Source organism: Crocuta crocuta, unplaced genomic scaffold, assembly GCF_008692635.1.
Source record: "Crocuta crocuta isolate KB4526 unplaced genomic scaffold, BGI_CrCroc_1.0 scaffold231, whole genome shotgun sequence".
In the NCBI taxonomy this organism is placed as follows: domain Eukaryota; kingdom Metazoa; phylum Chordata; class Mammalia; order Carnivora; family Hyaenidae; genus Crocuta; species Crocuta crocuta.
The window spans coordinates 3,032,644-3,049,924 of record NW_027528357.1 but is presented as its reverse complement, the minus strand read 5'-3'; the positions used below and the strand labels follow the sequence as shown (position 1 = coordinate 3,049,924).

At 46.1% G+C, this 17,281-nt stretch overlaps 1 protein-coding gene across 1 annotated transcript in view; it reads left to right on the top strand.

Moving 5' to 3' along the window:
- Positions 1 to 17,281, top strand: part of FHOD3 (formin homology 2 domain containing 3) — a 403,414-nt gene that overhangs the window by 326,818 nt on the left and 59,315 nt on the right. Inside the window, 1 exon segment of the mRNA XM_077753850.1 lies at positions 9,597 to 9,878. Within this exon segment, the coding sequence (XP_077609976.1) occupies positions 9,597 to 9,878 (282 nt within the window).

The window sequence follows — 17,281 nt, the reverse complement described above, 5'->3', positions numbered from 1 at the left end:
CTCTATAAAGACCAAAGAAGAGATGGTGGTTTAACATAGAAAGGGAACTTTCACAGAGAGTTGACATTATGTAGGCCATTTCCTTCTGAGAATCTAACTCTTAGAGAGGAAGAAAGTTCAGAGGATTATTCTTGATAAATTGATAGTTAAGATATTTATAAATCACCTATTAAAACACCCCTTCTTTTAAGTGGATCTTCCTCCATTTTTTTGTGAACTAATTTACTAACAAGGTGGGATCAACTGAAGTATCAACTAAGTGGATTAGTGACTAGATATAAGTGAAGAAGAGTCAACTGACATGAGAATATAAAAGTGAGATTTCTAGTGTATCCCACTTGTAGGCCACCTGGTTCTGCTTAGGCTTGGTCAGACTCTACTGGCAGGAAGATCTGATATTTTCTTTAGATATTAGTTGTTTTGCTCTCACAATGTCTCTTGGCTAGACCACTTTATCTTGAAAAATATTTAGGGAAGATATTTTTTCACATCTGACTTCCTTATGCCTAGCACAGTGCCTGGCACATCAATAAATATTCCTGGAATGAATGAGTATTGCTACTAATTACATTAGAACATCTAATTACATTAGGACAATCTAATTAACATAATTAAAAGTAACCACATCCTGCTAAGCCTGAAAAAGTGAGTTAACAAAAACCTCAAGTTCATTCCATTTATTTGCTAGCTGTTCTTACTTGGGACTATCTATTTTAATGCTAATGTACACCTTCCAAAATCGCTGTTTGTTTTGATGTCATTGATATTCTTGTCTGGAGCTTGACAAGCGCTAGAGATGCTCTTGAAATGCATTGCTGGTTTGGAATTAGATAGTTGTCTTCATCCTTGAGGAAAGGTTGTCTTCCTATATGCTCTTATAAGAAAGTGACTATGTAGTTAGCCCTACATAGAGGAGGAGCTCCACTTAGAGGAGCTCCACTAAGCCCTCCTGGGCACAGAAAGACAAATGGATATTGGAGTTGATCCTATTTGACACTGGTTGAACCAAGACAAGATCTATCTGGTTTTGGAAGAATTTAAGCTCAAAGAAAGTCTTCATATCCAGGGATTGATGTTTGGGGTTGTATGGTTTGAGTTTAAGGTAATGATAAAGCAGTGATACAGTATAGATAGAGTAGCTATGTGATACAATAACCTTAAATTGCCTCTTGTGTTTTTAAATTTTTTAATAGTTTATTGTCAAGTTGGTTTCCATATAACACCCAGTGCTCATCCCCACAAGTGCCGTCCTCCATGCCCATCACCCCCCTTCCCCTCTCCCCCACCCCCATCAGCCCTCAGTTTGTTCTCAGCATTCAAGAGTCTCTCATGGTTTGGCTCCCTCCCTCTCCCCAACTATTTTTCCCCTTCTTCTCCCCCATGGTGCTTCTCGGTTTTTAAATGTTCTGTTTATAGTGCAAAATAGAATCTATTCATTAACCAATATTACAATAATTAGACCTGAAGCTTCTTTTTTGTCCTACATGATAATACAGTGGAATTTATATCCTGTACATGTTTAACCAAGTGGACTCAATCAGAAGCATAATCTGAGGGACAAAGATAGGGGGTAGTGAAAATTACAATTTGAATAGTGCTTGTAATCCTGCTCAACATCCAACTCAGGTGGAGGTTTCCATGTGAGCATGACATGAGGGCCACAGCTCTGTTTTTTTCTAGAGTCATTCCTGACTTTCATGTGCCTTTTGTAGTATGAATGGCTTGCTGAATCAAATGTGATTTTCGAGTATAGGGTTTGTATCTGGTGGTGACATGGCCCACCACTACAAGCCCAGTACTTTTTATGGCATTCCATTGAAGCTAAAGGAAAACCTTGGTTGTTGGAACTATGAGGGTTGGTATAGTATCCATAAAGTGGCATCTTCCAAGAGGTCTTCTGAAGGTAATTTGGGCCATGCATGGTTTTCATCTTAAAAGGTAGTTTAGGCTGAATTTTGAGCACTAGATGGGGCTAAATTTTGAAGGCATACAAGTTCACTAGACTGATGGATCAGTATTTTTGCAAATGACAAAGTGGGTTTTTTGTTTGTTTTTGTAAAGTTTGAGTAGGCTGAGTTTGAGTCCATCCTAATGAAACTATTCCTTTAGGGTAATGGTTCTCAATACAGGATGATCCCTGCTACTTCCCCCACTCCCCCAGGAGACATTTGGCAGTGTCTGGAAATATTTTTAGTTGTCATAACTGATGAGGAGGTGCTGTTGGCCTTTAGTGGGTAGAGGCCAGGAATGCTGTTAAACACCTACAGCACACAGGACAGCCTCCCCACCCCCCACAGCCAAGAATTATCCAACCCCAAATATCCATGGCATTAAGGCCAAGAAACCCTGCTCTAGAGTGAATCTGAGCAAAGGGCTTAGCAAGAACTGGCCCACCACCAAAAGCAAAGTCTAAAGAATTTTCAAAGTTGTGAGCTTTTTCTCATGGGGCCTTTTTCACATTTATATGATTAAACTGCAAGTTTAAAGTTGATGGTGTTAGTTATTAGCTCTGAACTGGGGAGGTCCCTGGAATGTACATGATTTGGAGCAACTATTATAGAACTGGCTGGCCCAGCCCTTGGTTTTGTAAGACTTGCCAGAAAGCCAAGTCCTGGCAGAGTCATCGAGACACCATCACAGATTGAAATCGATTGAAGCCACCCAAAGACTTATTAAGTTCAGATCTTTCTACCAGCAATTTATCTCTTCAAAGAAAAATTGCATGACAGGAGATTGCAATCGGACATTCTGGATTCAGCTGTCAGGGACGTCGATGAAAGCAGACCTTGAACATTTGTGCACACTGTATGTTTTGTGTGTGTGTGTGTACGTGTGCGCGCACGCGTTTGTCCTTTGAGGAATGATGATGTACTTCTCCCTTGCAGCGTAAGTCACCCACCTCACAGTGTAACATCATGATTAATAGAGGTTCAAGGCCCGTGGGGGTTCATATCCCAGGTCTGCTTATCAGTGAGGTTGGAAGGAGATGGACATGATCAGGAGGCAGCCAGTGTAGGGCCAGGTCACAGAGGTGTAGAGAGGGTCACAGGTTTGTCAGGTGGGGAAACCCTGGGGCCGAGCAGGACTGAGAGACTGTTAACACTGCTCCCACCTCCAGGCCTGGGGGAACTTGGCCAGCACCTGGGACTCTGCAAGAGCTGTAGCCTTGGGAAGGAGCCCATGGGACAGAAAGAGTGGCCTGACAGCCTCTGCCAAATGGAGGCCCCACGTGCGAAGAGAGTGGAGGCATAATCCAGCCTTCCTTTCTCCCTCCTGTGCTGCTACCTCTTAGGAGCTGACCTCTATGAAATTGAGAGGGAGCCAGCCTCCCCAGGCACAGAGCAGAACAGAGAATGGGTCTGGAGGAGCAGCCTTGAGCTTCCAGCCCACTGTGTTGCCCTGGGCAAGTTGCTTAACCTCTCTGGACATGTGTCTTTATTTGTCACACAGGGACACTAACCATCCTGCTGGTGTGAGGACTGCACAGGGGGATGTATATGTGGTTCCAAGGAGATACCGGTGCGTAGAAGGTACTCAGTACCTAGTACACAGGGCCTGATGTCTAGTCAGATTTGGGGGACCAGATGAGGAGTTGGTGCTGTGCTTTTGCAGGGGTGGAGAGAAGTAGCTGTTAGGAGTCCATGTCTGCCCTGGGCTCAGCATCTCAGGGCCTGCTCTTTCTCTTCTCTCTCCCGATTTTGTGATCTGCATGAGAGAAGTACCAGCATTGGACTGGCCACCCTCGTGTATTCTCTCAACAGAAGCACTGAAGTTTTCCATCTGTCCCTATGGTTCTCGCGTTGAGAGGTTCCAGGGCTGCTCCCACGCCCAGCCTCTCTGTCCTGCAATGTCTGTGTCCTTTGGATAGAGAATTCCCTTCAGTGTCTGTGTGTTGGGCTACAAGTTCTTTCCCACAGCTTTAGCGACAAGCAGGTTCCTCATTACTTCCTTCTGAATATACTGGGGACCTCTTCCTTTCAATGACTTCTTCTGCATTACATAAGTTATCCATTCCTATATCTCTTTATACAATTTCGTTTTGATATCTTTTTTCTCTTCTCCCTGCTCCAACCTTAACATTTAGTTTAAAGCTCTCTGAATCAGGTCAGTGCAGGTTCTGGCCAAATACATTTTTTTTGGCCTTTGCTAAGTGACTTCTGGCAACGCCAGGATCCCATCAGTCTGCTCGCTTAGGCTGTGGTCCAGGGAGGCGGGTCCCAGTTTGGGATGCATTTTGTGTTGCCGGGAGTTTCTTGCCACGTCCTCCCTTCACTTTCACACTGATGCCCGCTGCGAGGAGAAGGGCGACCTGGCACCTGGCCCAGGAACTTGTTGAGACTCCTCTCCTCCTTGGCCCAGCTCCAGAGATGCGGCAGATCTCTGTGTCTTCCCTCCATCCAAGGTGATGGGTGGGCGTGGCTGGTGAGGGATGAGTGGGGGGTGAGGGGGCTGGTTCCTGGCAGCCCCTGACTTGCAAATTTGGTGTATTGTGGTCACTTCTGACGCTGCCTCAAGACTGGGCTGCAGGGTCCTTACAGGCATGTGCTTGGGAGTGGGTGCCCTGCCCCTTCCTGCCCGGCACCATGGCCTGGACCTTCACTGTTCCATCTCGGCCTCACTTTCTGAGGGCGATAAGAGAGGCCTTCCCGCAAAGGGGTCATGAGGAGACAGCACCCCATGCTCCCCTCAGAGGCTGACACACTACCTGCCCCAGTGGCTCTTGGATAGGAAACAGCTTCCCACTGGTGCCATGTTTTTATTCATCATATTCTCTTGAGCCTTGGTGTCTGGCATTCGTCTCTTCCTCAGTCTCTCTGTTGTCACCGTTTGCTTCCTAGACTATTTTCTCCACAGTGACAAGGAGCTTCCCTGATAGTACCAGACATGCCTCAGCTGTCCCACTGGGAAGTGTGGTTTGTCTGTCTCTACCTGCAGCAGCCATCGCTGCCCTGAGGGTAACATCCCAGGTCTTCATCCACCCCTTGCAAGGCCCGTTACTGCAGCCCCAAGGCCAGACAGCTCTCATTCTTCCAGCATGCCCTCTGCTCCTGGTCTTTGCACATACTCTTCCCTCTGCCCAGAACATTCTTATACCCACTTTCCCCTGCTTTTCTTTACATTTTTTTAAACATTTATTTATTTTTGAGAGAGAGAGAGACAGGGCCTGAGTGGAGAGGTGCAGAGAGAGGGAGACACAGAATCTGAAGCAGGCTCCAGGCTCTGAGCTGTCAGCACAGAGCCCAGTGTGAGACTCTAACTCATGAACCATGAGGTCATGACCTAGCTGAAGTTGGATGCTTAACCAAATGAGCCACCCTTACTTTTCCCGCTTTTAACTCCTTTTCATTCTTTGAGACCCTGCTTAAATGTCATTTTGGTACAGCGACGATGTTCCTTCCCAGACCTTGTCAAAGTCTCTTGCCATCACCCCCAGCCTAGGACACTGTCACATGTAGATATTTTTACCTGTGTCTGGGTGAGGTGAGGGGCTGGGGTTTCCGTGTTCACTGGTGGTGGGGTTCCCCCACCTTCGCCGTGCTGGGGCCATGGCTGGGCAGGTAGGGCTGCCTTGCTCCTCTGTAGTCCCTATGATGACAAGCACTGGGTCTGTCACTTGTGTCACTCATGTATCACCAGGTCTTTCACCACCAACACTGTTGTTGTGGCAGAGAAAGGCTCATTAAATACAAGGACTGACAGTGATGGGAAGTCATGAGCAGTTTCCACCACTCAGTGTTGCTAAATGCCTTAGTTCTCTTGAGGGCTGTTTCTGAAGACTAATATGATATGATTCCTCCTGCTTCCGGGGCACTCAGGGAGGGTAGATGATACTGTTACCCCATCTTCCTAGGGGGCAGCCAGCCTGGCATGGGGCAGCAGTGGCTCAAGGATAGGCGATATCTGGGGGCGGGGGGGGCGGTGGTGCTGACAAGGGAGGTCCTGATGAAAGAGAATGGGAAAGGGGAGCCGAAATGTTCTGGAACTCAGGGAACTCCCAGGGTGCCTCCTGGGAATCAGCAAGGACTTTGTGAACAGATGTTGTCCCAGTGCCATGCTGAGGGCTCATGGACATGAGAGGAAGGTGAGGTCTTGGGGTCATAGCCCTTCATTTGCCCTTGTCGTTCCCATGTTTGATTAACGCAGCTGCAAAAGGGCTCTTCCGTGGGTCCCGGCTGTTCCTTCCAGGAACCCTGTGCCACTTGTTACCCAGTGTCCTCTCTCAGGTACCTGGCCACATACCATGGTGAGCCAAGTTGATGGCTGTTTGCCCAGCCAAGGAGTGCACCCTCTGATAGCAAGGATGTATGTTATGTCAGCGGTGAGTGTGCTGCCCCATGAGGGCCTACAGGCATTTTCGGGAAGGAGCAGCTACGTGTGTCTGCACTCCCACTGTCACTCTCTCGCTTTGGTGGTTCTGCTTGACTTGAATATGTGTAAATATTATTTGTTCATCATTAGGACAACCTCATGTGCCACAGAGTTGCAGGCAGGCCTGGTGAGCCTGAGTCCGCATCCCGGTCAGGAGGTAGTTTTGGAGGTGGCCACCTCCCCCACGGTAACAACGAAGAGAAGCCACCCAGTGGTTGAGTCACACAAAGAAATGTCTGATTCCACAAAGTGAGGCTCTCATGGAAGGAGACAAAATTGTTTAGTGTGTTAGGCACAAGAGTGTGTGGCTCTCCAGCATTTGCGTGTCCATTACCACACCTGTCCAGATAGCCACTGCTAATCAGGGACCAGCGGCACTGCTCATGGAAGGAAATGTGGTGGTGGAGGGCATGCAGGCTGAAGTCAAACCAGCGCATCGTGCATCTTTCCTACTCTGTCTGCCCGGTGTCCTAGGGATGGGGAGTAGACACAGGCTTCGGCAGATGGCAGCCCGCTGCGCCATCTCCCTGTCAGTGATAAAGCCACGCGGAGGCACCCTAGCCAGTTGTCGCCATATGCTCACCAATTAAAAGTCAAATGTGTGCCACATGCTAGACAGTTGGAAATACATTTTCATTTTGATGTGGCTATTCTGGAGTAAATGTGTGCAAGGACATATGCCTTCTGTCAACCAAAGGATGACAGGGCTACGGGTAACACTGTGCTTCTGCCGTGCTTGTAGATGAAGGGGTGTATCTCCTTGCTAAAAACTTTATTATCTGATGAAAAAGAGGTCGCCGTAAAAATTCCTTGGGTACCAAGGGGGATTTTTTCTTAAGGACATATTCACTCTTTCCCCGTACTCAGCTCAGTCTTTGCTTTAAGGAAAAGTGTCCGACATGCCTATTCTTAGGCATGTGGGGTCAGGGGCATATGTCCCTTAGCTTTCTCCCGCTATTGCCAGGCGGCACATCTCTACTTGGAAATCTTGTCCTGGTGTCCATATCACCAGATCTCCTAACCATCCTTCTTGGGGACAGCCAGCAGGGCAGCCAGCAGGCAGCAGAGGGGCTTCGCCACCCTGGCCTGGCTTCCTTCAGCCTCCCAGGGAAGCAGGCTCCTACACTAGGCTAGAAGATACATGGCTGGTCGTGAGGCCACGGGCAGGTAGAAGGGCGAGGCTCTATGACCTCTACACCCAATTCCTACCCGAAGGGCCCTGGAGAGATTCTCATGGAGGGGTACTGCTTCCCTTTGGAGTTACCCAGGGACAGGAGGAAAAGCTGGAGTTGCAACTTCCTCAGTTCCCTCGTTCTCAGAAGAAGGCGGCCTGAAAGCAGCTGAGGGGTGAGGCTACTGGACCCAGTTGGAACTGACAGAATGGATACTGGCTGGGAGCTGAGGACTGCTGGGCCCCCTGCCCAGTAAGGCCTGAGCTTTCCTCTCCCATAGTAACTGCCCTGCCTGGCCTCCTGGAGGGCCTGTTCTGCAGGTCATTGCCAGCCAGTCCCCACTCACCTGAGCCAGCAAGGTGCTTCCACAGAGGGGGCTCCCTGATCTGCTTGTTCTTATGGGGTCTCTCACAGGGCCTGCCCCAGGCAGATCCTACTGAATTTCTGTATTGCTTTGAGTAGCATTTGCCTGGGGCCTCAGGACACACTGCTGGGGCGCACTGCCGGGATCCCAGCAATGCGGCTCTGCCCCTCCCTGAGGATCATACTCTCAGGACTTGACCTGTCCTCCTCTGGCCGTCACATGTGACAGTTGGCTCAGAATTTTTTCTTTTCTCGGGGAGCCTGGTTGACTCAGTTGGTTAAGCATCCGACTTCAGCTCAGGTCATGATCTCACAGTTCATGGCTTCGAGCCCCGCATTGGGCTCTGTGCTGACAGCTCAGAGCCTGGAGCCTGTTTCAGAGTCTGTGTCTCTCTCTCTCTCTCCTCTTCTCCCACTCATGCTCTGTTTCTCTCTGTCTCAAAAATAAGCATAAAAATAAATAAATAAATAAATAAAAAGAAGTTTTCTTTTCTCAATCACTTGCTACCCATACACTGTGCACAGCTGAGAGATTTGTTCTATAAAACGACACAAAGCCATAGTGTGCCATTTTCCTGTTCCCTCGAGGATGTCACATAGGGGAGCGGGAACATTTTACCTTGCTACAAGCACCCAATTTCCAGTTTTGATAGGTTTTCAAATAGTTCTGTGTGCAGGAGTGATTCTCCTGAACAACTTTCAGAATTATGGACTAACTTCAAATTATGAGCAAATCTAATTCCAGCAAAGGGGGGCAGTCCTCATAGGTTTGGCTACCGATAAAACATCAGGCTGCTACCGCTGTGTGGTAAATTACCGCAAACACAGCGATTCAAACTAGAGCCATTTATTATCTCCCAGTTTCCACAGGTCAGAAGGCCGGCATGGCTCAACTGTGTTCTCAGCTTTGGGTATCATGAGGCCACAGTCAAGGCTGTAGCTGGCCTGTCTCTTACTGGGGAGCCCTGGGAAGAATCAACCTCCAGGTTCATTTCTGTCATTGGCAGACATCAGTTTCTTATGCTCACATTCCCAAAGTCCCTGTTCTTTATTTCTTGTTGACCAGGAGTTGCTCTCAGGTTTCAGGGACCACTCGCGTTCCTTGTCCATCACATGGCCCCTCCATCTTTAAAGCCACATGCTTCCTTTTTAGTTTTTTAAGGTTTATTTATTTGTGAGAAAGAGATTGTGAGCAAGGGAGAGATGGAGAGAGAGGGAGACACAGAATCTGAAGCAGGCTCCAGGTTCTGAGCTGTCAGCAAAGAACCCAACGTGGGGCTCGAACCCATGAACTGCGATATCATGACCTGAACGAAAGGCAGACACTGAACCAACAGAGCCACCCAAGCATCCCTTAAGCCACACACTTCCAATCTCTCTTTATTTGTTGCCAGTCAGAAAACACCCTACTTTCAAAGTCTCACCAGATTGAATCAGGGCCCCTTTGGAACCTCTATATCTTAAAGTCACGTGACTTGAGACTGCACCATCAGTTACACAGTCACTTCCCTGCAGCGTTAGCGTTTAGTGTTTAACTGAATGGCCAGAGGATGGGAATCTTGGGTGTCATCTTTAGAATTTCGCCCACAACAGGCAGCCAAGAGAAATCACCCTCAGGTCTACTTCACACCTCACTTGACATTCCCAAGGAATTCCTGTGGTGATTATAATCTCCGTTGTTGTCTCCACCAGTGAGTGCTGCTGGCAGTCCGGAGCCTGGACCGGAGGCGGAGGTGGGCCAGGGTGCGGATGAGGCCCGCCCTGAAGTAGCCCCTGCCTGCGCCGGAGCAGAGAGCGAAGTGGAGCGAGCACTGGAGCAAGAGCCAGAAGAGCGGGCCTCCCTCAGTGAGAAAGAGAGGCAGAGCGAGGAGGTGAACGAGAAGGATAACTGCTCCGCCTCCAGCATCTCGTCCTCCAGCAGCACATTAGAGAGGGAGGAGAAGGAAGACAAGCTCTCCAGGGACAGGGGACCTGGTAACTCAGCCCCTTTACTCAGTAAATACGTCCCGGGGACCCCTGGGGTGGGGTACCTGGTCTGCTGGCCACTGAGGTAACCCACTGGCTCAGCTCAGTCACCAGCCACGCCACCTGGTGCCTGGAGGTGAAGGCTGTGGCCACGCTGTCGGCAGCCCACAGCTTCCTGCCCCTTGGGGAGGCGGCCCCTACACTCGCTGCCATGCTGTCACACCATCACTTCCGCAGGTGGAAAAAGGGCTTGATAGTGAGGGCAGCAAAGGACTTTTCCTGAGGAATAAGCCCCAAAAGAGAAATTCCTCATTTCCTTCTAATTGCTTGTTAATAGTAAACGTAGCTCTTTTTCTGATTTAAATGGGGACATATGTTGTGTTGCCATCTGCTCCCTTGAAAGTTTCTTCGGTGAAGTGTGCAAAAACCATTATAATGGGTGTTTCAGACCAGAGGAAATTTGTTAAAATGAACTGAATGAGTACTTGCAAAAAGTGGCGGTTCACAATGTGCTGAGGTCAATTGGATGTGCTCTAATGGAATATATATAATTTAAGTAACTTTCTACAATATACACAGGGCCACTCTTTTCCTTGGTATAAAGTATATGCTTTTCTTTATGGAATTTGTTCTTCTTGGTTTTACAGCTGATATTCAGTTCATCTATGTAATGGTAACTTCATGGTTAAGGGCCAAAGGGAACATTAGTCCTCACTGGGCACTTAGGGAGGGTGCCACAGAGGGTTATCAGAATTGTAAAAGATTCATATAATCATTTGAGTTCTGGTTCAGATGCAACACCATTGAGTTGGTTTTCCTGCCCATGACTTGTGTGCTATTCAGATGATAGGGGCACCCCTCTCTCACCTAACACTTCTCATCAGCGGAGGCATGTTCTACTAGCCAGCCTTCAGTAAGCTACTCAGTGACACACACTCAGGGAGCCTATGCCTTGGGCCCAAAGTGCAGCATGAAGGCTCCGCAAGGGTCTCCCAACTGGTGACATGACCCATGCATGGTTTGTTAGTTCCCAGATGAAGAATATATGGGCTCTGAAGCATGGGTATGTGAATATAAATGGAATGAATGAATGAATGAGTGAGGCCATAATGTCTGCCACAAGAACTATCAATCAATGGCTTAGTCTTAGTTAATATTTGAGTTTTCACCACCTATTTACTAAATTTTATTCTTGATGTTGCTAGTCCCTATGATGCACTGAAAATGGGACTTGAAGACTTCATTAGTTTATATCTTAGTAATTATTGCATTGAAAATCTGTGTCTGAAGATGTATTGCTAGAAAGTATTACATATATTGATATTTACTTAATTTATTTCCAAGTCAGATTCCAGTTAGTCTCCCAAATTCTACTTGTCAGTGTTCTCATTTAATGTTATTAGAGTCACAGTACAGTTGGGTATGTTGTCTTGATCAGTTTGGCCTTAAATCATATTTAAGTCATTATAAATAGCTCTAGGAATTATTCGTCGCCACTAGGTTTAGCAAGCCTAAAACATATCAACAAGTTGGATTCGTGAAAAGAAGCCAAGGAATGAGACTTTTTTGGATCAGATGGTCCAGTATTTTTCCAAATAAGGGCAACTTTCCAAAAATGGAGACTCTACTCCCAGTGAAGAACCACTGACTTTCTCCCAAAGCCAGTATCCAAGTGTATCGACTCAGGAATTAGGGCTTTGCAGTGATTTTTTTCTGCTTTGGTCTGGTGCTATTAAGAGACGTGATCGTGTTTATTTGTTGTAACTTTAGCTCCTAGAAAATCCCAGTGCTTACAGGCACAGTGAGCTGCTGTGGAGTCAGGGCAGCTCTGTCATCATAGCTCTTGCCTTTCAGGGTGTTCTCAAATCACAAAGACAAGCGTAGTGATTCTCAACCTGATTTCTTTTTTACTCTTTTAAATTCAAGTTAGTTAACACACAGTGTAGTCTTGGCTTTAGGAGTAGAACCCAGTGATTCATCTGTTACATATGACACCCAGTGCTCATCCCAAAAAGTGCCCTCCTTAATGCCTGTCACCCAATTAACCCATCCCCCCTCCCACCAGCCCTCCATCAACCCTTAGTTCTCTGTATTTAATAAGATAAAAACAGAGAGGGAGGCAAAATGTAAGGGACTCATTCTTATTTCTTTTTTCTTTTTAAATACAATTTATTGTCAAATTGGCTAACATACAGTGTGTAAAGTGTGCTCTTGGTTTTTGGGGTAGATTTCCGTGGTTTATTGCTTACATACAGCATCCAGGGCTCATCCCAACAAGTGCCCTCCTCAGTGCCCAGACTCAATCTTAGTTCTGACGGTAGTATCCATTACTCAGAAATGAGTTTGTAGGGCTTGAAAGGGTCTCCAACTTACTCTGGTTGTGTGGCTTTCTTTTTGTTTCCCATGTTCCACTCCGTAGCATCAATCTGAGGCTTTATGGAAGCACTCATTGCAGTTTGCAGTAATGACTTGTAGAACTGTCCTTTACCTCCACTCGAATGTAAGCTTTGTGAAGACAGGATGTCTGTCTTGTTCATCATGAGTCCTCACTTCCTAGCTGTAGACCTAAGAACACGGTAGAGGCTCACAAAACCGTTGATGAGTAATTGAATGAAGAGGCATCTGGCTAAGATACGGCAGCTCTATTGTTCCCAGTTCCTCCCTCTTACAACTAAAATATCCACACCCTGGACATAACAGAACAATCAATCATAGGAGGACTCTGAAAAGTGGAAAGAAGGCAGACTGTCTAAGGACCTTTGGACTTGAATGACGTGGCAGTGAAGCTCTAATTAAATTCTGTTCCCATAGCCAATGAATTGGGGAAAGGATTGCCTAACAGAACAGGAAAGTTTTTGGCTATTAATACATTCCCTACCCTAGACAAGCACTAATTGAAAATCTGCTGCTGTCCTGCCCCTTCCACACCCAGTAGCTTTAGTGGGACCAAAGAGGAGGTGATCTTCTATAACTTCTACCCTAAGGGAACANTCCCCTGACCAATAGAAGCAGATAGTGTTCTCTCATTTCCTTGCTGGAGTAGTTCTTCTAATGGGGAGCTGATAGTCTATCGCCTACGGGCAAAAAAGCAAGTGGCATCCCAGTTCCCCTATTGGGGAAGTGTCAGTAGAGATCTGAGCCTTCACCCAGCAGGAGACAGGCTTAAAGAGGCAGTGGAAGAAGACTAATAATCCACATTCCATTTCCCCTGCCCTCCTTCTCTGACACCAGCTGGGCCCAGCAGGGGGCTCAGCCTCCATCTCCACCCAACATAAGAAGGTAGAATGATGTAGTTGGAGGTGGAACTAGTCTGCAGTCTAATCTCCCCAACCCAGAATCAGTAGGGACCAGTGGGAAGCTGAGCCTTCACCTCCACTTAGAGGCAAAGGGAGTAAGTATTCCACTTTCACTGGAAGGATGCCCATGGGGTCAAGAGGCTGCTGAACCCCCACCCTGTCAATCTGCAGTGAAGCACTGTGAATCAACCCTCTTGCTAGAGTGGTGACAATCGGACCCAGTAGGGAGCTAAACATCTCCCCTCACGAAGACTTGTACAGGTCACCTAAAAAAGGTGACTGCCTGCTGAAAGAGAAGATTAAACATGATCCAAACTCTAGCAAATAATACCCGAAATATCCAGAATACACTCTAAAATTGCTCATCATATCAAGAATTAGGGCATTCACAACTTGGATGGGAAAAGACAAGTAACAAATGCCAACACTGAGATGAGCCAAATGTTGGAATTATCTGACAAGGATTTTTACAACAGCCATCATGCTAATGTTTCAGTGAACATTTACAAACATTCAGGAAATACATGAAAGAAATGAAATATCACAGCAGAGAAATAGAAGATACAAAAAAGAACCAGAGGGAAATTATAGAACTGAAAAACTACAATGACCAAAATAAAATAGTTGTATAGTAGATTGAAGACCACAAAGGAAATAACATATGCAGTTGAAAACAGAGGAGTAGATATTACCAAACCTGAATAACGGAGGAGAAAACAGACTGAAAAAATGAACAGAGCCTCAGGTACTTGTGAGACTATATCAGGAGAACTAACATTCATTTCTTCAGTCTGAGAAGGAAACGAGAGAGTGTGCAGTGCTGAAAAAAATGCTTGAAGAAATAATGACTGAAAATTTCCCAAATTTGGGGAAAGGTAAACCCACAGATTTAAGAAGCTAAGCAAATACTAATGGGGATAAATCCAAAGAAATTTATAGCAAGACAAATGATAAACCAAGTTCTGAAAACTAAAGACCAAAAATAAAATGTCTTGAAAGGGAGTAGGCAGAAACCATGTGTTACCTGGGGAGGAACACCAATTCACATGGCAAGCCAGTCCCTCATCTGAAACATGGAGGCAAACAGGAAGCAGCACAGCATTTGTCAAATCCTCCAAGACTAGAATTATCAACCCTAAATTCCATATCTGGTTAAAGTAGCCTTTACAAATGAAGAGAAACTAAAGACACTCTCGGTTAAAGAAAATCTAAGAGAGTTTAAAGAAAAAGTAAGAGATAAAGTAAGACCTACTCTTAAGGACTGGCTAGAGAATGTTCTCTGAATAGAAAGGAAATGATGAGAGAAGGCTAGAAATTTTAGAGAGAAAAAGAACAGTGGAATGGATAAAAGTAGTCAATAGAAAAGACTGTCTTTTGCCTCATAAGTTTCTTAAATCTAGTATATGATGGTAGATGCAAAACCTATAACATGTGATGTAGTGCTCAATGTATGTAGAGGAAATACTTAAGACAATTACGTTTTTTAAGTAGGGAGGGTAAAGGGCTCTAAATGGAAGTAAGGGTTCTATGCTTCAAAGTAGTAAAACACCAGTACTGACGGGGAAGTTAGTGTGCATATTGTAATACCTAGAGCACCTGCTAAGGAAATTATATGAAGCAGTGTACTCAAAAACACTATAAATCAATTGAAATTCTAAAGTGTTCAAAAAAAGGAGACCAAAAAAAAGGAAAAAAAAGGAACTGAAAGAAACTAAAGTGGCAGACTGAAGCCCTAACATATCAATCATTTAAATGAAAATATGGAGATTTGCAGAGTGGACAAAAATACAACACAGTTATATGCTATGTATACGAAACTGATTTCCAACATAATGGCACAGGCAGATGGAAAGTTAAAAGTTGGGAAAAGATACATCATGCTAACATTGATCAAAGAAAAGCAGAAGAGGCTGTGTTAGGATCAGACAAAGTAGACTTCAGAACAAAGGAAATTACCACAGACAAAGGAGCATACTACATAGTGATACAAGAAGACCTAAGTGAACGAAGAGATTTATTGACCAAAGAAACTTCCACATTTCCCAGTAAACGGGGAAAGAGACAAGTCAGCCACTCTACCTGCAGCAATCCCCTGACCTCAAAACGGTCTTCCTATTTATAAGGACTGGCCAGTCACAGGGACTCCAAATACCCAGATATTTCCATCATGGCCTCAAATGCCATCTCCTCCCTCTTTGATGGTGGTCGTCTCCTAAGTATATTTCGTGAAACCTGCAAGAGGGTTCAAGAGCTCCTTATTCTGGTGTTGGTCCTTTGTGGCAGGTCAGGCCACTGCTGAGCAAGGGACAGAGGATAAAGCTACATTGGAAGAAACAGCACCAGGAGACCTTTGTGCCCCCTCAGTCAATGCCTCCTTTAAGATGAAGGCAGAGCCATGTGAGACAGACCAGTGTCTCCCCCGACATGTTTGACTGGGCCATTCTCCTCTGATGGAACAAGAGCTCTTAATGCTCATGTCCATGGCCTAGGTCTCTGCCATCCCTCAACACAAATATCCACATAGGCCCTGGGTATCTGATGGGACTCATATCCTAAATGTCTACCAAACAGCCTTGCTGGCCCTTAGGAAGCAAACTCAAAGGAATAACGTTCCTCACCATTCATGTATTCATTGATTCATCCTAGATGCTGGGAATCCAACAGTGAGCAACAGCAACAACAACAACAACAACAACAACAACAACAAAACCAATCCTTGCTCTTGTAGAGTTTACATTCCAATGAAGAGGACAGTTTAACAAGTAATTATAGTCATTCTAGTGGTAGGACAAAGGCAGCAATAAGATAAATATGGAAAGTGTGTGGAAGATTAGGCAGTAATAAGTGCTCTGGTGACTAAAACCTGAAAGGATGATAAAAAGCGTTGGGGGAGGGAGGGGAGAGTGCTGCACAATTCTAAACAAGGTGGTTGAGGACAAGATACTGTTTGAGCAAAGACCTAAAAGGAGGTTGAGAAGCAAATTGTGTGGTTAAATGGGCACAGTTTGTCCCAGGATGGGCAAAGGTCCTGAGGCTGGATCATGCCTGGTGAGGTCTAAGAATATCAAGCAGCTACTGCAGCTAATGAGGTTCAGGCATGTTTGTCAAGAAAATTAAAGTGGGTTCATGCAAGGCTTGTGAACCTTGAAAGGTCGCACTGGCTTTTTGTCTTGGTGAAATGTGGCACCGTTAGAAGACTTTGAGCAGAAAGGTATGATCAACCATTTCAATACGTCACGTGGCTGTTGTGTTAAGGACTGACTCTAAGGGGACAAGAGTAGAAGTTGGGGCCAGCTGGGGGGCACCCTCCCAGTGCTGCAGGCAAGAAACCATGGTGGCTCGGCCCAGGGCTGTGGCAGGGCAGGCGATGAGAAAAGTGGTTGGATTCTGGATGTGACAGGATGAAGTAGCTAACAGGACACCCTGTTGTGTTGGATGTGCAGGATAAAAAAAGAGGGGTAGTCAGATGACTCTGAGTTTTTTGGAATTGTCAGCAAGGTGGATGAAAGTTGCCATGTCTGAGATAGGGAACAGCTAGCTGCAGGAGAAGCAGGTTCCGAGAGGGGGTGGGGGGTGAGGGCAGAGGTGGTCCTAAAGCCCGGAGACTGGATGAGATGGTGTCTAAGAGAGTGAGTGTCCAAGAACATAACAGGTTCAAGGATATTTAAAGGTTAAAGAGAAGGAGGAACCAGCACAGGGGACTGAGGAGGGGCAGCCAGATAAAGGAAGCAGGCCAGATGAATGCAATGTCCTGGAAGCAAAGTGAAGGACCGGAGTCAAGGAGGGAGCCATCTGCTGGGTCTAGTGCAGCAGGAAAATCTTCGATCACCTGGGAAAGAGCAGCTTTCAAAGATGGTGAGAGCAAAAAGTTCATTGGATGGGTTTGAGTGAGCAAAACAACTCTGATAGCAGCTTTATTTTAAAGGGAGAGAAGTTGGATTATAGCTGGAGGGCTAAGTAGAGTCACATGAGGTGTTTTTGTTTTAGGATGAGTGAAATTATATCTTGTTTATATGCCAGCAGGAAGGTCTAGTGGGCGGAGCATGGGGAATGTCGGACAGAGGACCACTGGAATGGCTTCCAAATGCACACTGTGGCATGCTGACCCTGCTAGGA